We start from the raw sequence: 26638 nt of genomic DNA on the forward strand, positions 1-26638 counted from the left end.
TAGGAACTTTCTCCACAAATAGGTTTACTGAATGAGTTTGAGTGCAGCAGTTCCACACCCTGAAACAGTTACTGATTTCCAGCATCCAAAAGTGGCTCCATGATGACTTCTAAAGCCCTGTTAACTTAGAGCAGAGATTCCACCCTTTCACCCGATAGTCATCAGTACACATTTGCTTGTTGGTGACAGGCAGAAAACAAGATCAGCACCCCGTTGCAGCAGGAGCTTCTCCTGGCGTAGCTGGACCCAGATTTACTCAGTCAAACCACTTTTTAATCCTAGTTCAGTATGCTAGTGAGGCAGAGACCATGGGAAGCATGACTGTGTCTTTCTTTATTTGCCAGGCATTTACAGACTGGGCAGTTAATCAGTCTATTGGTGCATGTGACAGCTGTAGTTTTACATTTGAGATTAAGAAAGTTAGATTATATTTGTATTTTTCTGAAGTAGTGTTACTATTCACTGTAAAGGAATTCTGCAAGATGGATATCAAAAATAACATTAATGAGCTACTACAGCTAAAATTACAGGAACTTATGAAATTGGTTAAACATAAAAACCATTAAACTGTTTATTGAAGCTTCACAGATATACTGCAGCTAATGAGCATTTCTGCTATTTAAATAAGCCTAAATTGAACACACATTACATGGATACATAATTAGTCATGGCAGTCAAACACACACAGACTCACTTTTAAAGCTTTATTTGAGGAATCATTTCCATTTGATTTGTTTTGTTAATTAAAATATTTTTCTGTATTCACTTATATTTTAATATTGTTTTTATGAGTGCTTTAATTTACTGCTGCTTTTCCATTTGTGTTTGTTTGCTCTGTGAATACAGCAAGTCTGGAATATATATTCAGAACTATCCTTTTGTATGGTGTGATTTTGTTAGCATCACTTGATAGCATCAGAATAATTCAATTGTATATTGTCTTTCATCCAGAAGAATCTTTTCCAATTATATGTAATATCTCACCAGGATATGGAGTTGAAGGTACCAAAACCACAGGATTGTACTTTGAATTTTCGAGAGCAAAAGCTATGTTACTTTTAAACTTTAAAGAATGTGAGAGTGTAGGGATTTAAAATACGCTCCTTCCTTTACCCCTGTCCCAAATCATGCGTCAAAAAAACCATGAGGAATCTAGTTTGTTTATTGTTCAGTGCCAAACAGTGATTCAGAGAACTGATAGTTGCCATCACCTCCCTTCAAGCTCAGGTTTGGCTCTTAGACTCTCTCACCCCTTTCGGGAGTAGAGAAGGGACTTCCTTTTGTGAAGATCAAGGTTCTCCCTTTCTTTGTGCAGGTGGTCTAGGAGGTGGTCCCTTCAGCCTCACAGTTGCCCTGGGGACCAGATCCAAATTGTGAGGGCATTAGGAACTCTTACATAAAAGATGTTTTTAAATCATGCTCTTATATTTACCTAAGCCCCATCTTGGAGATTATAGAAAAGACAGAAGGAAATAGCTGTTGAATATAATGTCAGCCTTGACACCAGGAAAATGTTCTTTCCCAATTTTAAAAATACTGATGAGGCAGACAAATCCCCGGGCACCGGGGAGATGTTGCAGGTGTTGGGCATTCTTTGCACTCAAAAAGCTTTTGGTATAATTTTGTCCAGACAGCTATTTTAGCACAAACAACCCAAAGATGTATTTGAGAAATGTAATAGATCCAGGATAACAGAGGTAATACACTATTTTTCCACAAGATGAAATAACTGGCCAGAACTTCCAGTTTTACATCATTTCATCTGAAAAACTACATCTCCAATAGCATGTTGCCCTCTAACACCTTTACTGCGACTCAGTCCTGTCTCAGAGAAACAGAAGTCATCCATTAAATCCCCAATACCAAATCTTACAACACCAACTTTTCCTCTGGGTTTTTTCCCAACATGTATTTACAAGCCTGTACGTCTTTAGCTTGCGAGAACTGTCTGGACCACATGCTGAGATGGTACCACTGCAGTGCAATAAGTTATCCTATATATGACAGATATAAGATGATCAAAAGCTTTCTTGAAGTACAGATAGTCTGAGACATAAAGAGAAAGTTAATGTGTTGGTTTATAAATGTTACTGAAGCATTCTTAATAGAACTGCTATCTGTCATTTCTTTTTTAAAAACAAACAAAAAATCCCCAAACCCAAACAAACAAACTGAAAAACTCTTTTTCCAGACTGAAAAATCTCTCAGTCTGCAGGCTGTGTTTGGTGTGATCTTTCTGTAATTTGAATATTTTTAAATGAAACCATTTCCTAGGTTTTTGATTCTGTTACTACACAAATAGGGGTTTTTTGGCCAAGTTAAGCCACAGCTATATGCAAGTTGAGATGGATTGTGCAAGCAATAGGTCTTGAAGATAGATTACATACTTCTAGTACGAAAACCTGCCACAGTCTTTTAGCTTAAAACTATCTCCTGTGATTCTGGCTTTTGAACAAAAAAATACTTTGGATTCAAGTTCTGTGATTATATGCTTGTGTATGCCAAGAGTGAGGCAGAGAACATAGGTGGGACAAGTAGGTGACTGTTTGTGCCTTGCCTCCTTTTTTACTGCTTTGCCCATGCTTATATACAATCCCACTTGGAAATACACTTCTAATATATGATTTGGAGTGAAGGGAGATACATAGGCTGGGAAGAAAATTCCATCACACTGAAGTGCAAGAATGATGCGTTTGAAGCTTGCTGTGTACTCAGGCATGCACAGGGATGGCGACTTTGCCCTTGTATTGGAGAAATATTCTTGTCTGAAACTGGCAGGTTTCTTTTTTACATATATGACAGCTCAACTACATCAGTTTAATTGACCTTGGCAATCTGCATCTGCTAGTGGTATGTCCCTGAGGAACGTTGCAATTTTAAGCTGCATTTTACTGCAGAATCTTCAGTTCCTGTAGACAAAGCTATATAAAAACTCCCTCATTTTGATACATTTGCCAAAAATATATTTGTTGATAAAGTGATTTTCTTCATGAAGCTACTTTAAAATGTCTTTGCAATTATAACAAAATAATAAAAAAACCCAGATAATAAAATCATGTTAATATAGAGCAAGAATATTTTTCCCAAGCATTCATGTGTATTTAATGCAATTTTTGTAATGCCTTGCAATATCAAAAAATATTTTTTGATTTTCACATCTACATTCTCAGGGATACATGTTATTTATCAGGGAGTGTAGTGATTAGAAGGGCTAACAGTTTCAAAGTGAGGGAGCAGATTTAGATTAGGTATTGGGAAGAAATTATTTCCTGCAAGGGTAATGGGACACTGGAACGGGTTGCCCAGAGGATCTATGAATGCCCCATCCCTGGAAATGTTCAAAGCTGGACTGGACGGGGCTTTGAGCAACCTGGACTAGTGGAAAGTGTCCCTGCCTGTGACAGGGGGATTGTAACTGGATGATCTTTAAGGTCTTTTCCAAACCAAACCATGCTATGATTATTTTTAAGGACTGTAAAAGTTCCTGTGTAGAAAGCCTATATATGCTCTTTGCTAACATGAAAAAAAAAAAAAATCTTAATGCATGCTCTAAAAAACCGCAGAAATTGTGGTGAAAGAGATACAAAATATCTTGTCCTCATATAAGCATTGAATTTTGATTTGTGTTTTTATTGTTTTATTCTTAATGTAAGTAACAAGTTTCAAAGTGAGCTCTACTCAGGATGTTCTGAGTTTTAAATATTAAGACAGGATGGTTTTGACTATATTGAAATATATCTTTTTCAGAATTAAATTTCTTAAGAAAACAACCACTTTGTCAAAGCCAAAGCTTTGATAGCATAACATTTCCTGGTGAGAAAATGTTCCATCTGAAAATTTTCAGTCAGATTTAATAATGACCTGTCGAAAAGTAGCAGTGTAATTTCTGTTGCGAGGGTTACTAAATATGGGAAGTAAATTCTGGAGATCTAAATGAATTTCTAGAAATTTTACCAAAAACATTATTTTTCTTTTTTAAATGTCCAAAATCATATGCTTCCTATTAAGTTGCACAAGAGAGTACATTGTAGGTTATTCAGAAGAATAGTGTGGTGGTATAGTAAGTGTAGTGCAAAACTATTGGTGGAGGGAAAGGGAGAAAGTGGGGTTTTTTGTTAATATTATTAATTTATGGGATTTTTAGAAGTGCTGGACTTATTCCCTGGGAGATGTGTAACACCAGTAACAATGACTTTGTGAATTCCAGTTTCTGGGATATGAGGTGTGTTCTCAGAGAGTGACCAGAAGGACACGAGCACCAATTAGTTCTTGAGCCTATGTGGAGTCAGTCAGTCCTCATGACACTTGTGTATGTGTATTTTGTACTCAGGTCGGGCTCTGCAGGCACGCAGGAACTGGTTACTTTTCTGATGCTACCAAACTGCTGTTTCATATAATGTATGCTGGTTTTCTGTCTGAATCCTAGTAGTAATTGAATACCTCCATTAGCTCAACAAAAACATTTAAGTATATAAAAGGACTCTTAATTTCTACTGTAAATTTACATTTAAGTAAGTGAAAGAACTTGGAACTGCTTCTCTAATTATTATTAGTGTATATTTGACAGATTTTAACAACATCTTTTCTTTCTTTTTTTAACATATTTTTGTTCACCTTAATTACAGTCAGAGAGGCCTTGGCACCTATCAAGTTTAACAGATGGGGTCTTCCTGAAGTAGATCCAGAAACTATGCAAACAAGTGAACCCTGGGTTTTTGCAGGAGGTGACATTGGTGGTCTTGCCAACACTACAGTGGAATCAGTAAATGATGGAAAACAAGCTTCCTGGTACATGCACAGATATATACAGGTGATTTTTAAAAAAGTATTTGTCTCTTTCCCATTTCTGTCTATTTTAACATACTTTGGAAAACAATTTAGGTTAAATATGCTAGTTTTGAGAACCTAATACCTAGATTATCTGATGGTTTGAACATTACAATTTCATTCAACTTGTATCACATACTTGAGCTTGGGTAGGCGAACTCAGCTTTCTTACAGTAGCTTAATACTAAAATCAAAGCAACATTTTCTTGGCGCCAGCACTGATTCCACTCAAGGGTGGAAAGCCTCCCTGCACATTATACAGTGCAGGTAGAAGCCCTATCTGCTTAACTGTGGAAAAGGAGCAAGTCCGTCGGTATTAAAAAGTAAAATCTCACAACTGCGCATAAAGCAAAAATTAAGTACTCACAATGTTGTTACCTGGAGAAGACATTTATTGTGTACTAACAGTTTACAGAGCATTCAGTTTATCTACGCTGCAACCAAAGTTTGCTGTGATGAGGCTGATAAACTGGATACAGGAGCCAGACAGAAAATAAGCACTGAATGCACAGAGGAAAATAATGCAAAGGAGGATTTACCTGAGAAATGTGAGTTTAAGGGAAACAGACTTGAAAACCCTGGTAACTGCATGTTTCCTTCTGGTGCTGCTTGCATGTTGCTGACTGAGCACCTCTGCCCTAATTTTTCTGGTAAAAGAAAGAGCACAAATTCTAGAGGAGCTGCAGTGGAACCTTCGGAGACAGGAGACGCAGCCTGTGTGTGGAGAACCAGCTGACAGTGAGTGTGTTCATAGTGCAAGGAACTTTTTAGAAACATGATACATGATTCATTCTCCCACAAAAAGAGATTTGAACAACTGAAGCTGGGACTGTAACAGCTCGATGTCTTTCTCCCCCATCCATCTGCTCAAAGCCTCTCTGATTGCATGTTTGTGCAATTTCAGGCTGTTGGGGTCTGATTTCACTTCCTAAAAATACTTCAACTGAAAGCTTGTTGTTAGTATCTGTGCATATTTTTTCTCACTTGTTCTAAAGCACTGTTTGTGTCCTGCCTTCTTAAGACCCTATGAAAATGTTTTAATCCCTGACCTGCTTGCTTAATTTCTTAGTGCACAGTGAATTTGGGTAGCTCTGATAGGGAGAGAGAAGGGTATCATCTTCCTTTTGTCTCCTTCCTCTTTAACCTCCAGAAATACACACATCACATAAAATCCCTCCTTCATTATGTTGCTTCCTCCTCAAAGCTTGTTTTTTTTTCTTTTCCCTCTGGAACGTATTTAATACTTTGGGAAAAAAAAAATCTGAATAGTCATGGCTTGAGAATTAGAATTTTAAATCAAGCAGGCTTGTGATATTAGAGACTTTCCGTTACCCTTTGCAGGTTTCAAGGCAGCTTATTCAACCTTACAGTCTCACCAGGAAGCTAATGGGAAAGCCTTACAGCAATCTTCACAGGGAAGTTTCCAAATGTCAGGTGTCACCTTTCCAGCTGTTAGATGAATGGGTTGCCCAGGGGCATTTATTTGGATGTGCAGCCCTTGTAAAATCTGGTTGCTGCGGTGAGGAGTGCTCTAAGTTGGCAATTTACTTCACTGGTGTTTGGACCTGGTAGAAATTTTAGTGACTGGAGGAGAGTTTGTTTTTTTTTAAAGAAGTTGTTTAGAGGATTGTATTACCTTGATGTTTATAGGGGTAGGGACGTGCAGGCCTTTGTGTGCATGTGTGTGCATGCATTCATTTCACAGCCCTGTATTCTGGAAACTTCCAATATCAAATAATAAAACACTCTTGCACACTACCTTATTTTCTCTCTAGTGTGAGATTCTAAGGCACATAAGCTTCCTGTGATCTGACTGTATGAGTGACGTGCACATTAAATTTTAATAAATGCATTGATAATATCTATCCATTTGCATTTTAGTTACAGGAATAGGTAGCCATTTCCAAAATTGCCAGCTATCTCAGCACCAGGATCTATAAATGATGCAGTCAGCCTTTAGCAAAATAAAACTATCCTATAGAATTTCTCAACCAACCCAAGACCATGTCAAAGACTAAAATTCAAAACCACCATCCTGACTATTTGGAGAATGGACTGTTTGAACGTCACGCTGCTTGTATCCCAACGTACTCCAGGCAAAAGGCTAAGCAAACAGATGGGCCTGATATGTGCCCTGAAACTCCAATCACTGCAAGCTCTGGCACATGGTCAAGTGAAGCATGAGATCCAGACTCAAGGACTCTCCAGCAGAAATGCCTTATGTTCAAAACTGGGAGTTATTTACAGAAGCTTCTTGGCTGCTCTTATGCTGGAAACTTTCCATCATTAGTTGCCTAAATATCTCCTGCCTCTTAACGTATTCCTCCCACTATATGAAGCATAGGTTCATCTCAGAAATTGTTGCCTGCAGCTGTGTCAGGTTATTTGCTATAAACATGACCAGTCAAAGCCTAACTAAGGATAGTTGTAGTAGAACCTGTTAGAAAATACAGTTAGTCTTCCTGGAACCATTCTTTGCAAGCCCTTAGAGATCCAGTCAGAATGAGCAACTATCTAGTATTTACAACAGTTTTTCTGGATTCAACTTTTTGTATTATTCTGTGAATGACTTAAAAACTTCTGTGAAATAATCTTGGTGATTTATTTAGTTTGGGGATTGTAATGGCCCTCCGTTTTGTCCAGCAGTGACGTTATGATCTCGTGCAGAATCAATATAAGCTGTTGTTCTCGTCTGTGCCTCAGTTACCGTTCATTTCTTTTCAATCAGTGAATGGGATTTAGTAGTATAATTCTATTCAGGGTAATTCACAATTGTTGCAGGACTAGCTTCTAAGTTTTGGTGTCTGCCTTGAGAGCAAAGACAGATCTTGCATCATGATTCTTCCAGAACCACTGTGCCAGCCTTAATGCTGCAGTCCCGCTCTATTCGTGCACTTACCTGTGGAGCATTTTCCAATATGTGGCAGTCAAGCTGCCATTTTCTCCTCACTAAAATCCCTCTTCAAAAGTGACTTTTCCTCTCTAATTCACAATAAGTTTTCTTTTATTTAAATCTGGTTTTTTCTTTACTGTGTGGACAGTTTCTTTTTATATTTCTCCTAGACTGAAATGTACATGATTCACTTAAAGAATAGAGGGCTGGATCCCGACTGATATAAATTGCACTTCACTTAGATGCTATTCAGTGTGAATTCTGAGCACATCACTGTGTTATTTTCAACCAGTATTGTATATTTGCTATTTTTTCTTTATCTCTACTGTCAAAGATTTTATGGGCTTTGTATGTGAAGGATATACTTGTTGATTCTTTTATGAAGGTTGACCATTCTTATATATTCCTCAAGCATGCATGAATGTACATTATTTCATAATCAATACCAGAGATGGGTGGTTCTCAGGAAGCTTGTCTTTGAAGCTATTAGTTATGTTGTCTGCTTCTTTTGAGGATAACCAAAGAAAAAATTGAATGCATCTTTTTTTTTAGCTAGAACAACATATGAAACGCTTGGAGACAAGTAACAAAGAATCATTTGCAAAAAGATGGACTAAATAGAAGTGCAGGAAACCTGGTATTTTAGTTGCTTACCACTGAGTAAGCACCATGTCTGTTCCAGGGACAGAAAGCCAGGAAGGAGCTTAGAAAATTGCTGCCCAACTGGACAGAACCCTGAGCAACTTGTTCTAATTGATGCTGCTTTGAGCAAGGGTGTTGGACGAGATGGTCCCCAGGCATCCCTTTCAAACACAACCATTCTGGAATTGTTTGAAATAAAATATTTAACAAATTTTAAGCTTATTTAACAAAGTTAAATACTGGATAATCAGAGAGGGGATAGAAGAAGCACATGCAAGGAAAAAAAGGCATGTTTTAAAATAGAGAAAGGAGGAGTGAGATGAAAGTATTCGAGAAAACTCTTCCAAGCAGCAGGAAAAATGCTCTCTGTGAAAAATAACAGTAATACAACTACTCACTTTCACAGTCTATCTTTGTTAAAGGCCCCAAAAATGGAGTTAGACCATATCGCTGTGGTTAAGAATTTTCTCCGTCTGAAGAAGATGAATGTCACAAATTGTATCAAGTCTAAAGCTGAGTTCTTGTCTCTCAGCCCTGCAGTACAGACTGTGCTGCTTTTGCCTTTAGGCGTATGGAGGTTAGAGTAAAGTAGGGCCACTGCCTGCAACATGCTGGGGATTTTTTCAGCACCTTGTTGCAGTATTCAAAAAAGTGCCATGGCTGGAACAATAAGTATCAGCAATATTGTTGGCTCAGCTGGTTGGCATCAGATTAGAGGAAGAACGAGCCATACTTTTCGTCCTCTATTCTTAAAAATCAAGAGAAGTTATTATAAATAAACTGTTGCCTCCAGGCTTTCTGTTCCTATTTGTTTGTGCAATGTCAGGGAAATCCTTCAATATAAAGATGATTTTACTTTAGGAAGCTATAAAACGTTTTAGTTTGCTGAAAGTTTTGCTTTGTAGAAAACAACATATCGGGGCTTAGTAAATTTTATTTTGTAAGCATTGTGCTGACAGGAAAATCCACCAAAAGAAACAGATAGAGCAAAAAGGGAAATGACAGGAAGGAGTTAAATCTGTGAGGTTGTGTAGCCACTGGCTACTGAACCTTCAGCTGCATTCCATTGAAACTGTTCTTAATCCTCCCCTGCCACTTCCACCTGGGTCACCCCATCATTAACAAACCGTTAGGCACATCTTGAGGTGCTGGAGTGCATCAGGGTGGAAATGTTTGTGGGTTTGCTCTTTGTGAGGGACACTTGGCAGGAAGGATAGGCTGCTTTGCCTATGGTTTGGGAAGTGGCTTATGGCCAGTTTGCCTGATGGCACGCAGGAGGCAAGGCCTGTCTTTTCATGAGTGAATTTAACCACCTGGTTCACTGCTCTGGTGCATTTGATTTATTTTTTTTTTCTTGTATAGAATTTATTTTCTGTTTTGTCACAGAAAGCTCATTTGAGATCTCTAGTTCAGAATCACTTTCAGGCAATGCTCATTTTAGATGAGAACAACTTTTAGAGATTAAATTATCCTGTTTGGGAATAAAACAATACAATGTAATTTAAGCAGCATATTAAGCGCTTAATCTATGTTTATCTGTCTATAGCAATCAATACTTGCAGTTACACGAGCAATGAATAGTTCGTGAGCAATCCACAGACTGAAATATATTCATGGAGAACATTTGAACGATATTGGATAACAAATGAGTTAACAAATAACTGCTTTCAAAATGGAAAATGAGGTTTATTACTGACATGCATATATAATTGAATTGGCTGTAATTCTTTCTTTGCTGTCATTGTTACCAAATCAAAATTAAAGAGTTCAGTGGAAGAGTCCAGTTACATCAGTGTTGATTTCAGCATATTTCCTCACTTCCAAATATGTAGGAAAAAAAAGGTGCTGACATTTTAAAAATGCTTTAATTTCAGTTGCATGATCTGTGAAGTTCAGTTTTGACTTTGCAAACAACATTTTGCAGTTGAAATTTTAGTTAAGAAAGACTAAAGAAAAGTTAAAATGATGAAATCAAATAGCATAATCAAAATCAAATACTCCTTTTTTTCTTTTTTTTTTCTTTTCTTCTTTGATTTGTCGGGCAACAAAAGCTTTTGAGATGTAGAGTGCTGGACTGTTTGGTCTTCTAAGAACTCAGATTCTCCTGATGTAGGAAAAGAGCCCCAGGGAGTATGACATGGAGGAAGCATTAAGCACTCAGGAGGAAGGAAATGGGGAGTGTGCCTTTTTATAAAATGTGTGACTGCACTGGCTGCTCACTGGTAGAGACTGATACTGAAGGGAGTTTGGTCTCAAGTGTTAGGGATCTTTAAAAATTAGCTTTTCTCAAAATATCCACCATTAGGGATGCATTCAGGTTTACATCATTTGGGCTAGGACAATTCCACTACTTTGATCGCTCTCAAGCCATCAGAAAATTTGGCCCTCAAGTGTATCTTCTCTGTCTGAGGAACTTAAGGGGTCAGAATCATAGATGTGAGTCCAGGCAGTCCCAGAACAAAACAGACATGTGAACTCTTGGGTTTTAAATGAGCCTAAGAAAACAAAAAGGCATTAAAACAAGCAAACAAACAAAACCTCATCCCATCTATGCTTATTAGTTTTCACATGTAAAAAATGAGTAAATAAGTTCATTTAAAAAAACCCCACAACCCAAAAGGCAGCAATCTATAAGTGGCTGAGGTTTTTACTCATTATAGAAAATCTTTTCTACACCTCCAATAGTGGTTCTCTTCATCCTGATGAAGAAATCTTCATTTTAAGGATAACAGGGAACTGCTGTGATCTTGTGCTGAGACTTATTAGGAACACAGACTGCGTAGGGCTTCTCTGTGTTAGAAATGCCTGCTTTATTTCTTTGTGATTTTATTGAGTCAACCATCTGAGTGAGAAAATATTTTATTTCTACCTACCACAATCTGACTGGGATGCTATTCAATATACATGGAAGAAAGATTTTCTCTACGTAATTTTTACAGTATTAGATGCAACCTTTTCATTGAGAGCTTTTCACTGACTCTCCAGAGAAACGGCTCTTTAAAATGAAAACAAAAGTGACTGTGGGGTCACAGACATAATGTGTATGATGCTCTTTGATCCCAAATCAGAGTCTAATTTTCAGCACCCTTGAAGTATTCATATTAATAAAATTAGATATTAAAACTATGATAATTTTCAATATATTGATATGTATCCCATTGTGTAGGCAATATAAAATCTTTAAAGGGGTGGACGAAAGTGCAGGAGTTCAAAATACGTTGAATTAGGGCTGAGTGATCCTGCACATGAATGCCTTCCCTCATTTTTCGCAAGTCACTACACTTCTTATAGATTGGCACCTGGAAAGAAAACTAGAAAGGGTCTGTCTGTGCATATCCTGTGTCCTGGTTTGTTTGGGTTTTTTTTTACAATTTCACTGCTGGTGTAGAGAAGAAAACTGGCTGTTTAGAATGGCTGAGCAAACCTTTGGACTGAACCTGACTAGCTGTACAGGATGTAAAAGAACTGTTTCTATTAGTATTAGTATTATTTTATTTCCAGCATGACGTAATATTTCAGCCTGAATGCTGTTTGGGCAAAAGATGTTAAATATGTACTTGCATGTTTTGCTGATTTGCAACTCTGAACACAGAAAACTTACATTTTGCATTATTGTGTATGAATTATTTCCTTATCGGGGTTGAATATATAAAAATGAATCAGCAAAAATCGTTATTATTTTTGTTCGTGTTTTACAGTCCTTACATGGTGTTGCAGTTTCTACAGTTCCAGAACTGCCACTCTTCTATACTCGAATCGATTTAGTAGACATCAGTGTCGAAATGGCTGGACTGAAGTTTCCAAATCCTTTTGGCCTTGCCAGTGCAACCCCTGCTACCAGTTCTTCAATGATTCGAAGAGCTTTTGAAGCTGGATGGGGCTTTGCTGTCACTAAAACATTCTCCCTGGATAAGGTAAGGAAATATTTTTTTAAGTATTAAAAAAAAAAATGATCTGTTTTTTTGAGGAATTGGACTATTCAATCTAACTAGAATAAAAATCACAGGAAAAGGGTATTGTGCATTGTGTAGGTCAGCTAGTCTGGGATGTTCCCACAGTGCAGTGCAATGGTGTCACGATTTCTGGTTTTGTTTGCGGTTACATTCTTTCCTTTTGTTCCTCAACCTTTTAATATTACCCAGCTAATAAGAGTAATAGTCCTTTTTTAAACAGTGCAGTGAAAATGTTTTCTGTGAGGGATCAGAATGCAAATGGAATGAGTAACAGCTTTATCACACAGCTCATGAAAGGCGGCTTCTGTGCCAAGCGCTGCCGAGATAAGCCACTGAAATTGAGTTGCAGTTGCAACGTGATAATGTGGGTGTAAACTTGAGGCTGGGTGGATAGTGGAAGTGAAAGATGGAGGCAACATAAAACAAGCCTACGGAAGGAAGAGGAATTGTGCCGAAGGTTTGTAGTACAGTGATATAAACCTTCAGCAACATGTAGTGGAAGAGGAAGGAGTTAGAATTAAGTCTTGGAGGCTATGGCTCAGTGTGCCACCTAACATTAAGCATATTGTGTAGATTTGAAGTGTATAATTGCTTGTTTGCCCTAAGAATTGCTGGTAGGATGGGTTTCTTGTTACTACATCTGAAATGGGAAAATGAGACTGAGCAAGAAGTTTAGTCAGTGAAAGAAAACAACAGTTTTGTTAAATGTGCTGCAGAAAAAAGAAACAGGATTTGGGCTGGGATGTCAAAGTAGTTTGACATGTGGAGAGAGGAAGAGGATCAAAGGTAAATCATTAGGCATAGGCCTAAGGAACAGTGTGAATAATGGTAATGTAGTCAACTAGTGACAAACAGTAGCATGGTCTTAAGAGAACTTTGAGATTAATTGGGAAACAGGGGGCTTTTATTCTTGATTCAGAGGTGGGATATAAATGTGTACTGATGGATGGAGACCTGCACAGAAGAGAAATATATTTGTTACTCAGCCACCTCTCTGTGGGGAAGTACCATAAGTGAATTAGCTATAGAGGGCGGCCCCCTATTATGAGGGCAAAGTGCTATATTACTACAACATAGTGTAAAATATGTCAGACTGGCTTCTGCTGTCACTTACACCTGAAGTAGTCCTAAGGAAGTAAGTGTTTCTCTGGATTCCAAAGGAGATTCCAATCTATTTCACAGATTTTCTTACTAAAACACTCTTTAGGACATAAATGTCATTCAAGTATGTTTACGACTGACTTATGTGTATAACATACCGTCAGCTGTAACTATTCAGTGCCTAGGCTAAGGGCGCCTCATAGAAAGCACAGAGATTTATTTATTTATCAGTTTCATTGCTGATATGCTTGCAGTCCTGCCAGACTGCATGTTGATTACTGAGTATCTCAAGAACTAAACAGACACTGGCTGAGTTCCAGCTTGGGTGGGAGTTCAGGAGAAAGACACGCATGTTGTAGGAAGTGATGCTGGTACTCCACTAAGCACCAGGCTCTGAGTCATTTCTCAAGTAGTGACTAGAAAGTGTTCTGCTGGGTGCCATGCTCCGGAGGTGTGACTTGGATGGAGATCTTTCAGATGAGCGGATTGATAAAAGTACTTGTAAAATACATTTTTATATATATATTTGTTTTAATAAGATGCAAAATGTTACAAGTAGTATTTATTTTAAAGAGAAGTTTAGAAGAGTGCTTTAGATGAATTTTAGTCCAGTGATTGTTGTTCCTAGCTAAACTTTCTTCTAAAGTTCAGTAGGAGGCAGTAATCTTTTTCTGGTGCCTACACTCTTGAATCATGAGTTGCTGTGTGCGGTAGGACTGTGTCCCACCCAAGTACTACCTAGTTTTTCTACTGCTATATTCTTCCCTGTGGTGCACTTCCCACAGATGTTCAGTCTTTGTAACATGATTTGCAATGCTTGACTGCAAGGTGCTGCAGAAATAAAATTGCTTTTATGTATAACAGTAGCAGGGTAATTAATGCTACAAAAATAAATATTTCAAATAAGAAGAAAAGCTCAGTCAGGTACAGCAGTTCTTATGTGAACAATGAGTACTACACAAAGACTGCTCTTGTTGACCTAATGGTAGAACAAGGAGTTGGTAGAGAGTTTGAAATAATACAAGTTGGCATAATGTGCTAGCTTTTTTTTTCATTTTTTTTAAACCTCGTTTCCGATTATGTAGACAAAAGTCTTGTGGAGTGGTCAGCAGGGAGCAGAACACTGTCTTGGACTGCGGTACCTATGGAAGTAGAGATTTCAGAGTGAGCTCTCCTGTGTAGCTAGTCACAGCTGACTTGTAGCAGGACCAGGAACAAATTTTTCCTGATCTAATCCTGCAGAGTCAGTGGGAGGAGGCAAAGCTGCTCCCCAGACAGTACAGTTCCTACGAGTGGAGCAGCTTCTGGAGGAAGGGAGCTTGCTAGACAGTTTCTGGCAGCTGAAGCTCCTCCATTTCAGCCTTGATTGTACATGATACCAGCAGGATTCTGTGCTCATCCCTCGTCTCCTCGTTTTGTCTCCTCTGGTTAGGTTTAACTTGTGGGCTTCCTTCTTATTTGCAGTACTTGAAAGCCAAACATAAACTGCCTGTGTGACAATGGGGAGCTTAGCAGCAGAAATGCTCCTTTTTCCAGAGCCAATTATTGAACTGACTGTGTTCCCTATTGACTATGGGCATCCTTTGGCACTTCAGCAAAAGTGACTGATGCAGGCTAAGTTTGGATGACATATAGCTAGTGAAAAGCATATATGGTCTAACCACAGATTTCTGTGCATTAACTACTGTGTAATGGAGTAAGATCAGAAAGAAATGCAGGATAAATCTTGGAAGAAGGACATCCAAGGACAAAGATGAAAAGGAGTCAGGCTGAAGAGCTGTGATTCTCATAAGACAGAGGATTAATTTCGTATGAACTTCCTCTCCTCCTTCCTTCACTACATAGCACAGAAAACTCTTCTAACATTCTAGGCTTGGGGTCCCTGCAGCCCGTGGTGCCACACTGCCTTGTGTCAGGGGAACTACTGGGTAGCCGTGCTGCAGTTCTAACCCCTGGACCATAACTTATTCCCCCAGCCTTCCCAGCACCCGTCTGTCTTGGCCTCGCCTTGAAAGCATCACTTGTTGCCACAGAGGGAGTTTGCACAGCGCTCACTGTCTTCTGCCGTGCTCACTCCCTTTTCAAACACCCACGTACTTTGCTGCATAATTGCTTTCATGACAACTAGGTAGTGTTTTCTGTTTGTGGGGTGAGGGTTTCAACTCTGAGTGATTCAGCAGAAGTTTGTTCTTGTATACTACTGTACTGTTGTACTATTGAAACGTAAAAAAACTAGCATGAGAAACACCTGAAATTCCTTCAGAGTATTTATACTTTTAAATATCCTGCACTCTAAATATTTTACAAGGTACTGGATAATACAGTATTAATGACAATATTAATTATAGAGTATGGTACCTGTATGTGTCTGTAGGTGTCTATGAGGGGCACAGTGACGTGTGGAATTTTATTTACCGATTTAAACATATTTGCACGGCTACTTTAGTATAAAGTAGATTTGATTTCTTTTAGAAATGAGAATAACTGCTTTCAAAGCGGACCATCACTAGCAAAGACAAACGATAGGAGAATAAAAATGTACTTTCACATACCTTTTCCTGTGTTCACGTCTTCTCTTTCTGACTGCAGGATCAATAGCTCATTGCTCTGTTGGTTCAGATAGTATTTCTGTCTTATTCAGGTAACTCTGTGCGGCAATGCAATATTTGTAAATTCTGTTGGCAGACCATTGAAGAGAAATGAGGGAGCTACATAACTTGAGAGTCCACAGTAAATGAATACCAATTATTACCTCTTTTAGAGCTTAGATGTACAGAAAACTACCCACAGAATGAGACTACGTTAATTAAACAACTGTGATTGTGAGTTTTGTAGTGGAAGTGCTATACTGAGCTGGCTTATTTACTTAGAATTTATTAGTGATCATTGTTTAGTACACAGAATTTGCATTAAAACCTGTAGTCAGAAAGTTTGCATAAACATAGAATCAAAATAAGTCAGAGGCTTTATGAATTGTGCACATCTCTACGTCGTGCCCACTACCACAGTGATAAGTTTACAGCAGAAACTGGGGATTCACCAACTAAACTCAGGCTTTATTGTTCTCTCACTGCATTGTATGGACTGCGTAGAAATGGGAAAAAAACAACTGGGATAGCAGAAATATTTGTGGTTTTGTAATTTTAGATAGTTCTTTGTCTTCTAAAATTTACTTCTGATTAATCAGATACATCTGTCTTTATTCTGTTGTGACATGCATTGATTTGTGATGCCATCTCTTTCCATAATGTGGAAACACTTGCCTTTATTATGAGAACTGTCAGAAATCAACATGCAGACTAACTTCATTTTTAATCTTTAATATTTTTGGTTTTGTTACGTATGGAGCAAGTTGCATGGGTGATTTTGAAAGCAAAGCTACAATTAAAACTAGATTAAACGTGAACTAACTGTAGTGAAAAAAAAACTTTCTAGTCATAATGTATGTTTGTACAGTTCACTGATATATATATTACAATATATTTTCAGAACCATTTCTAAATTAAAACCATTGCTGGTAGAGAATTAATTAATTAATTTACCCATGATATATCACATTTCTATGGGCTGTTATTATAATATACATATTCAGGCTACAACTAGTTCTCTCTGTACATTTGCACTGTGTGCACCTCGCTTCATAATTGAAGGTGGTAAAAAAATCATGATACAATGACACATTGTTTTCCATAACATTAGTATTTCACAGACGCGAATCTGTATTACAAAATGTATATTTTTGTGTGATATTACAGCATAGTAATTTAGATTAAACTAGTTATAATTTATGGTGCCAAGCCAAAAAGCTATTTAAGATGCATTAAAATGCAGAACCATGACATTTGAAATTCTGATGTTCTTAATATGACAAAGGTTATTCTATGGAGTTTTGCTATAATATGAAATATTAATATTTCACAATACAGTTTTGATGAAGTACAATTTGCCTAGCTTGCATATGATAAAGAAATTAAATGCTTACCAAGGGAGTTCAGCGAGAATTAGAGCTCTGCCTGAACATCTGCTTGAAATGTTATTATCCTGTCCTACTGACAGCATCGCTCCCTCATTGTTTTTTGAGATTGACAGCTGAATATTGTACTGATTTCTGCAGCAAATATGTTTAGGTGAACTTTGTTTCATTTTTTAGGAATTTAGAACATGCTTTTGATTTCCATCCTATAATTTTTTTCTTTGTACTCTTGACATTTGTAGATGCCAGATTGAGGTCTAGTATGCTGTAGCAAAGATAGACCATTGACTTGCAACGAAATGCCAGTTGATATCTCAGTAAACAGAAATATTACTATTCTTTATTATATGGTCTGTATGAAAGCTGTATGGGCTTTCTTTGGGGAGACAAATGATCAGATTGTTAATGTCAAATATAAAAAGGACTGTTTGCCTTTCTACTAAATAACATTAGACAACTTTTATTAGCTACTTTTTTTTTTTAACAGAGAATGAGCATTTGCCAGGATTCCTTAGCACCCAAAATTCTTTGAGTTAAACTGTGTTTTGGTTTTATAAATGTTAAAATGTTTATTATTGATCTTAAATTCTTTTGTGTTCTTTACATACCTTATTTTGTTCTGTATTTCTAAAAGAATTTCAATAAGAAATGCTAGCTTTTATTGTTCACCAATTCTTACATTTTTAGCTCACTGCATAAAATTAGCAAAGTTTAACAGGAGAGGTAAAAGACTATTCTAGGGGTACTGAGTAGAATGTAGTGATTATTCTTTAAAATGCTGTAGATACAGCATACATTTTACTTGAATGTATTTATACCGAAAATCTGTTATTTGGCTACAAAAAAAGAACAAATCATTCTGTGAATCTGAGTAAGTGGCAGGAAAACAGATTTTCCTCCCTTTTTTCTCTGTATTTCTCTCATATGTTCAACTTAAGGGTCAAATCTCATCTCTACTTAGTTTTACCCTATCTGTGACTCAGAATGAATAAGCCTGGAGGCGCTCTTTAAATTCTTACAACTTCAGTAACTTCAAAATCCCTGTCTGAGGAGCTGGAGAGGACTGTGTTTGACCATTCTTTCTCCTCAATGTGTACACCTGAGGCTGGAGGGGCTTGGCACACCTTCACCCTGGGGGAATCCGAGTCAGGAGAGATGGAGCACAGCTTGAACAACACAGTGAATTGTTCAATCTCAAGCAAAATTCGTTGCAAACTCTTCTTAGTATTTTGCTTTCTTCAAAACAATCAGCTGAATATAACTTCCTTAAGTGGAATTAATGTATTTAATAATTTGTTAGAAAAGCTTGCAGTATATTTTTCCTAATAGTCATATTTAAAAAAATGCCTGAGGCAATCACTGCATAAGACCATATTTAACATTCTGGACATTTCTTAGCATAGATGACATAAACTTCCATATTTTTTTGAAGTTGTCATGATGCACTTTAATAGATATACACAAATGTTAGGGGAAAAAAAATATTTATTTTGCTGTTACAGAATTCAGAAGTTTCCCTCCAGTGAAGTCATTGACTTTCCACCATTCCCCATTTGATTAAGTGCATGTGTCAGAGTTTTGGATTTTTTCCTCACTTCCACATTTTAATTATAAGAAAAATCCAGAATGCAATCCAGACTTCAGTAGGTCTACTGAGATGTTGAGGCAGAATAAGGGAAAAGTGGTCTTTATGCTTCAGTTGCTCTAATTTACAGTTCGGCCTCTTTGCTGAGGTCTACATTGCTGAGGTCTACATTGCTGAGGTCTACATTCAGAACACATATGTGAAAAAGGCAGCTGTGCTCAAGCACTGGCTTCTGCAACAGGCTAGGTGACACTTTGGGACCCCACCCCTGCCCGATAACTTTATCAACCTGCAAATGTGTCGGGGAAGACATGTGTCCAGCACCACCCCTTCTCCCCTGGCCACCAGCCAATTGTCTCTTGCTGTGCATGTTAGATGGCAGCCCTGCTACTGGGGGAGTGCTTTTCCCCGTCTCCACCAAGAAAAATGTAAAGGAGCTGAAGTATCTTGTGCAGTAGCTGTTGCCCAAAGATTCCTGGTTGGACTGTGCAGCCTTGCAACATGTTTGCAGAAACGTGGTCCCAAACTGACTCTACATGGACACTCCTAAATCAATGTCAAACATGAATGTGGTGGTGTATAGCTTGTGTTAAAAAGTTTGCAGACATAAGCTGAGATGGTATAACTAGCTCTAAACTGACGCCTTTACACACATGGGTTTACAGAGTTTTAGCTTAGGCATTTTTCAAAGGATTTTTGGTTATACCAATGTAGCTTTCATGTAAAGACAACATGCTTCTAAATGCTCAGATTATCTCAGGTCTTCAGTTCCCGCTTGGTAAATGAAACTGGTAGGGCTATGTTTAACATCTGATTTGCCCACACAGGAAGAAGAAAGCAAAGACCTGATTTTTGAATCTCGTGGTGATATATTTGCCTTTACATCTGACTGACGTTGCAAAAACGAAATAAAGTCCCATATGTTAAAAAAAAGTGATAAATTCTTACATCAAAATATCTATTACTCATGCAAATATGTGTGAGTGTAAGAAGCATTTCTTATCATATTAAATAATTATAATTATCTAAATATTTTATTGTAATAGATTGTGCCTTTATGGGACTCCATGCTTCAGTCAGAAAGTGTAGGATTTTTGAGAATAAATATTCTAGAGTTAACTGCAGCAAGAGACAAGTATGTCCATGCCATGAACTTTAGAATTAATATTTTCAGAATTATCCAAAATGCTTTTGTCACAGCTAATTGCAAAATCGAGTTTTTGGTCTACAGAAGGAAATAGGAACACACTTCTTTTTTTCTTTTAAATCTCTTAATATACATATTATGATAGTCTTTAATTGTACTTTCTCACATCATGTATTATAAGGGCATACAACTTTAGATTTGGGTGGAGGATTTCATATTGTTTCAAAAATAATTTTTACGGAAGTGCACTAATACCATTGAATTATTAGCAAGTATTGACTTTTTTTAGTTTAAGGTAATCTGCTTTGACTTTCCTGGTGCATTCTGGACCACGGAGCAGTTAATTGCAATACTAGCTATAGTTTTCAAAAGCAGTTATCAGCACCTTTTTGCTGTTCTCAGCCGTATCCTTAAACTTAAAATATTTGTTTGCAAATTATTTTTTTCCCTTAACTTCTGCTTGCCTGTGTTCTCTGATAATTCAGTGAATTATGGGAGTTTTTAAAAAAGATTAATCCTGGAACATAATAGAAGTGAAAAAACCCATAAGCTAGTGTTATCGCTGGATTTTTTTTTGTTAGCAGCTGACCTTCTATTGCTAGAAAAAGGAAACTCTTGGCTAGATGACCGTTCAATAAATGAACAGGTTATATATTGATTTTTCTCCCTCTTCCCTTGTTATGTAATATGATTTCCCTTCCCTTGCAAGGGTTGCTGTCGTACAGAATGGGGCTGGGATCATGGTTGTGGGAGCATATGGGAATGTGTAGACTAAGGAAGGCTGTCACAGCAGTCAATAAGATCTGAGAGGTGTTGACTAATTGCCTGCTAATTACACAGTAAATTGTCTAATTAAGCTGATGGTTAATTAGGGTACACTCGCACAGCAGTCTTGTGGAATTTTTGTCTGATGTCTGGGAAGCAGCTTGTGTAATTGGCAAACTGGTAAGGACTGGCAGAGAACATGACTGGGAAGCACGCTGCCAGTAGATGACAGAATAAGGATGCGTTTGCACAAAGGTTGTCATGTGAACACTGAGGGGTTTGTTAGCCTTCTCCAGCTATGTGGCAGCGGGCGCAACCAGAAATTTAGCTGAAAGCTGCTGGAAGCTGCAAATAAAATAAGGTTTAAATGTGTAGTACCAGAAAAGCAGTGATGTGCTCTTCTTGTATTTTAGTCAGAATTCGGACTTCAGATAAACACAGAGTATCACAATTCTCACCAAACAATGGCAGTGATTACTGTATTGTGATCTGCTTAGTGGAGTCACAAAATCATACTGTTTCCCAGGATACTCTATTTATACATCAATGTTGAAAATGTATAACTGTTAATAAGAATGCTCGCCTGCCGTTATAACTATTCCTCATCAGGCATTGTGTCCATCCCTGTATGTGACAGAGTATGAACAGGTCATAATGATGCTACGAATTAAATGTGTATGCACTATGCCTAACTGTAATATTATTAATGTAAGTGTCTAGATTCCAGACTCTGACCCAAAGCCGATAGAAACTTTTGGGGGTATTAAACAGTGAGAACCCAGATAGTGCAGGAGTACATATATCAGTTCAGCAAAGCATTAGCTCACTGTGATTTAAATTTGTAATTCAGTAAAATAAAGTGGTGCATATGTGCTTTCTTAAAGTTAGTTACAAATACAAGCTTTCCACATAATCTGCATAGCACAGTACAGGATTGGGTCTTCACAGGATGCTGAGATGTAATTTTGAGCTATATATCAATGAAATCTAAGAAAACATAGGTCTTCTGTATGTCATGAGCTAAACTAAAGAAAGTGTGTGGATGTGTATTTATTAAGAATGTTTTGATGTCACTTGAGCAAAGTGAAGCTTAATACCCACTTTGACTCTTTGAAATGATACATCACTTCAGAGGTCCCCACCTTGTTACTTTTTAGCATTTGCAATACATAGTTTGGGCACAGTGTCTGAACAAAAAAGAAAACAGGGTGAATTCTGGATCTGGATGACTGCTGAAACTGCTGAAGAATTTTTTTTTTCTTTTTACCTTCAACAACAGATATGTTTCTTCTTCCATAGAAATAGATTTTTAAAATATCAAAATTTGAGGGAATAAATTATACTTTCTTTGAATTAATGAAGCCATTTTCATCCTATGATCTTGCTGCTTCTACCTTCCTGCACCTGCAGTTAATAATGTCTTTATGTAGCACCCTCCTCATTGTGAATTTTTGTTTATGATTTTTCCTTCAAAAATAATTGAGCAAAATCATCGTACACTAAGAGCATTCTCACTGTGTCAGTCATCAGCCACAGGACTCTAAATACTAACAGGCTGATCTAGAAGGCCTTAAACCTTCTCTGAGTGGATTATAACAATACTTGTAATGTTGCTATGATTCCCCTGCATCAGATTCTGCGAATGGTTGCATAAAATGAGAAAGATGTAATTCATTGATTCAAGTCGAAACCATACAGGGAGGCCCTATGTACCTAATTTTCTTCCAGATAAATTGTGTTTTAAATTTACATTTGATGTTTGCATGTACACATCCTTCTGCATATATACAAAACTAAACCTCTTCAGTTCATTTTTTCTTACTGTTTTTTAAAGATTATTCCTTAAAGGTATTGGAGAAACTATTCTTTGACAGCGCATTCAGGAACAAAGTTCATCTTCACTAGCCAGCTGCAGGAACTGAAGGCAGACAGTGCAACCATTGCATTTGCTTTCATTTCCTGTCATAGGGCAGAAAACGGGTATCTTGCTCATGTGTTTTATTCTCTGAAGATCGAGAAGGCAGTTCAGAGGATAATTGTTACCTTATTCGGTCGTTCAGAAGGAATTTCTGGCACATGCTATTATGATTTATGATTTAATAAATCACACAAGCATAGAAAAGGATGTTTCTGTTAATTCACTTGGTAGAGTGAATGTATGTATGTAAAGCCCTGTTGCAACATCAAAACCTCTAATAGCAAAAAAATGTGTGGCACTAATGCTGCTATTAAACATCATCAATTGTCAACTTGTTGGGGGGTTTTATATGTATTAATTTCTTCATATGTGGTTGTAGCTCTATCTTATTATGTACCTGTGCTTTATTGTGGGATGAATCAAAGGTGGAAAAACTTCCCAAATATCCCTAATGCAGTCTTTGCCAAAACGTCTTCATTGTCCATTTCCAAGCCTCATGCTTTAACAATGGAGTCAGAGGAGCCTGTTGTGGGAGCGGTGTTCGGGTTTATTCCCTGCAATGCTTCTCTCCGTGTGCAGTTCAGGAGGGCTCCTGTTTGCCACCCTTTTATTTAATGTGTATATCAAGCCATAGAGGAGGTTTAGTAAAGTGACATTGATTGAAGTGTTTTCAATATGTCGAAACTCAGCTTTATAACTCTTGGCTGATTTAGCTCGAGCAGTTGATTGCATTATTCAGTGTTTGTGGGAGACTGGGGCATGGTTGAGAGCATGCTGAGCAAAAGTCAATCGAGACAAGATAGGAGTAATGCTGGGATCGTTAGAGGAAACATCCGGAGGCTACGAGAATTATCAGTCCTTCCAGCTGAGGGATGTAGTTGCATTCCGGGCTGTAGCTGCAACGGCAGATAAGAGCCAGAAGCCTGCACCCCTTTTATTATCTGAATGCAGGCCTCGCTACGAGTATCCATGCTTTATATTTCAAGATTAACCTACTGCTGGTGCAGGCTATGTGGGACTGGGTTTTAAATCTATCCGAATATTGGCAGTGGTGACAAACTTCATGGACTGAACACCAGGACGTGCCTCATTGAGGCCCAGGCCCTACTGGCTGGTCTGGGTACGCTAGGATGGAGGGGAAGAAGATGCTGGCAGGCCAGTGTATGCTGCCCTCGCGTTGCTTGGAGCTCTTGCCTTGGGCTGATCTGCAACATCCTGAGTGTCTTTTTCCTTCTTAACTTTGCAAGAATTGAGGAAAGGGTGAATATTGGATTTCTGGTTGCTACTTGTTTTTTTATTGCTCTGTGTAATTTTATGTCGCCGCCAAGAGCAGTGTTCTCGGAAGGTCAGTTGATTGCTGCTATTGTGTAGGAGGTATATTTTAAAGACTTTCAGGAGTACCTGGATAGGTGGTTTCACGTGAAGGTAATGCACATCTCAAGCACATAAAGAAAGAAAAACCTTGTTTTTCTATCTTCTGGGTATATTTATGCTCAGATGAATTTCTCCGCTTATATTTATGGGCTTTTTTGTTTGATAGCTAGGTAAGTTTTGTGCCTTTAGGGAAAGAATAGTGCTGTAGTTCATGTCCAAATTTCTGGAGCATGCATTTTTGAGTATCACTTTTTTTCATGATTAGATTTTTGTCATTTTTTATTCCAAGCTAAAAATCTGCATTTATCTTGGGTTAAAATTGAACAAATCTATCAGCCAGAAAATTCATAAAAGCATATTATCATTTTTTTCTGGAGGCATAAAGTTTAACTTGGAAATACAAACTTAAACTTCACTTTACAGTAAAACTGTATGTATCCAAATACATAGTTTTCTTTACTTAAGCAACTTGACTCCCATAATATGATTTACATTTTATTTTCCATTCTAACAATGATTAGAGAAGATTCAAAGAGGACATGAAAGAGAGTAATAACGTATTTGAGAGTAAGGTATTAAAACTATAAACCAAAGATAATCAATCCTATGACATCTAAGAAAGATGTGCCCCTTTCTAAAGTACTAAAAGTGATGCTTTGCTACTGTAACAAAAAATTGTTCTTTAGTGTGTGTTGGGAGTTGCATGCTGTGTCTCTTGATGTTTATTTTACTGCTTTTTGGGGTTATTTGGTTAGTCAGTTCTGGGGTGTGGTTTGTTTGTGTGGTTTTTTTGCTTCTCGCATCCTTCTTTTAACATATTTTAAAAAATTAATGCCAGAGAGTGCATGGATTTAATGAGGTTTAAATTACCAAACGAGAACAGTTTCTACAGAAAGAGATTGACAGATTTCAGGCTCTGCTAAGAATCTGTCTGACTGTTGAATTCTTGTAGAGGAGAGACTTGCTTCTGTGTCAGACATCCTCCATGTGTAGCTTACTTCAGTTGTGTTCAAGGGTTCACATTCCCACCATACCTCTTCCTTATGTATTTTCCTTATCTTTCAAGAAGTCTTTTGTCAGCCAGCCGTTTCTGCTCTTAAATGAGCTTTTATCACAGGCAGAGGACTATCCATACTTATTTGTTTTTTGCAGGATGCGCTGGACTGCTTCCCATCTCTGATGTAGATGTTGGAACACAACATCCCCTAGATTCGTGCTTTTCTGCCTGTAAAACGAGAGTTCACAGTGTGTTCACTGGTATTCAGAAGCACAACATTAGTGCCCATTTCAAAATAATGTGACTTAATAGCATAATTGGGGATGTAGCATTTGCATTCAGCATGCATGTTTACAATGAAGTGTCTTTATATAGCTAAGCTCTCATAGACACAAACATTAAGTGCAACAAAGAAAAATATTTTTTTCAAAGTGATGGAAATGATGTTTAGTTTAAGAGATCTTATGTAAACGTAACTAGGGAAGGGAAAGCAAATGAGCATTTCTAGCCAATCCATGCCTGCACACATGTATCTCTTCTGGCTGGAGCTTTCCCCTTTGGTGCCATTAGCATTTTCATTTCAAACAACGACAGTCTGCAGTGGAAGCAGTAAAAATGTTCAACCTGTGGTTTAAATTATTGATTTTTTTGAATATTGAAGCTGTATTTCAAATGGGTTTTGTTCGAGTTACTTCTGGGTAGAGGGTTCCAGAGGTAATTTGATATCTAAAAGCCTGTGTATTTCAAAGCCATTTCAGGCTTTTGAGTTCCTTCAGCTGATCAGCTGATTGGGTAAAATACCTTATTGTCTTCTGAATTGCGGGCAATAGATAAACCACAGCTCAAGGTTAGCACGTAGACTAGCATACAATGCTCTTGGTGATTTATTATGTCTACTCAGTGTCCAATCAACGGACAAAAATAGCTCATTTATTTTTAACGCAGTAACTTATCTTCAGTTAGAAAAAATCTTTTGAGATGCTAGTATTCACAATTTAGATAGGGCAAGCTCTGTTATCTGAATCTCTGGGTAATGATGCACAATTAAAATTAGGTGAGTTCATGGTATAGAATCCAGTGTCTGTAAATAAAAAGTATATGCATGTATTTTCACAAATAAATTGTGTTACATTACTACAGAAGAGAAAAGCTGCAGTGAGAGATAAGTCACTTTTAAAGAACGGCAGTACAAGCAGCACTCATGTTTATATATGAATACTTTGACGAAGCACTGGTTTGTTGATGGTTGTACATGTACAATGTGTGGGAAGTTAGCCATTCTCGGCATCCTTCTATTAACAAGAGAAGAAAAGTAAAAATGTTATTGTTTTAATAAGGCTCAGATTTGGCAATGAAGCCATACTGGAATGCATATTCGAGTTCATGGGAACTGTGAAAATTAAATTAATTGCAGGAATGGGCCCAATTAAGAAGTGTTAGTATCACCGGTGACACTAAATATT

The 26638-nt window shown here is 37.5% G+C and overlaps 1 protein-coding gene across 1 annotated transcript in view; it reads left to right on the plus strand.

Annotated features, from left to right (window-relative positions):
* The window catches only part of DPYD (dihydropyrimidine dehydrogenase), a gene marked incomplete at its 3' end in the record, with an annotated part of 137774 nt that overhangs the window by 10496 nt on the left and 100640 nt on the right, over positions 1–26638 (plus strand). Inside the window, exons 5-6 of the mRNA XM_009865013.1 lie at positions 4626–4810; positions 12061–12276. Coding sequence (XP_009863315.1) covers positions 4626–4810; positions 12061–12276 — 401 coding nt within the window. The remainder of the gene's footprint in view (positions 1–4625; positions 4811–12060; positions 12277–26638) is intronic.

This window comes from Apaloderma vittatum, unplaced genomic scaffold, assembly GCF_000703405.1.
Source record: "Apaloderma vittatum isolate BGI_N311 unplaced genomic scaffold, ASM70340v1 scaffold15392, whole genome shotgun sequence".
Lineage (NCBI taxonomy): Eukaryota > Metazoa > Chordata > Aves > Trogoniformes > Trogonidae > Apaloderma > Apaloderma vittatum.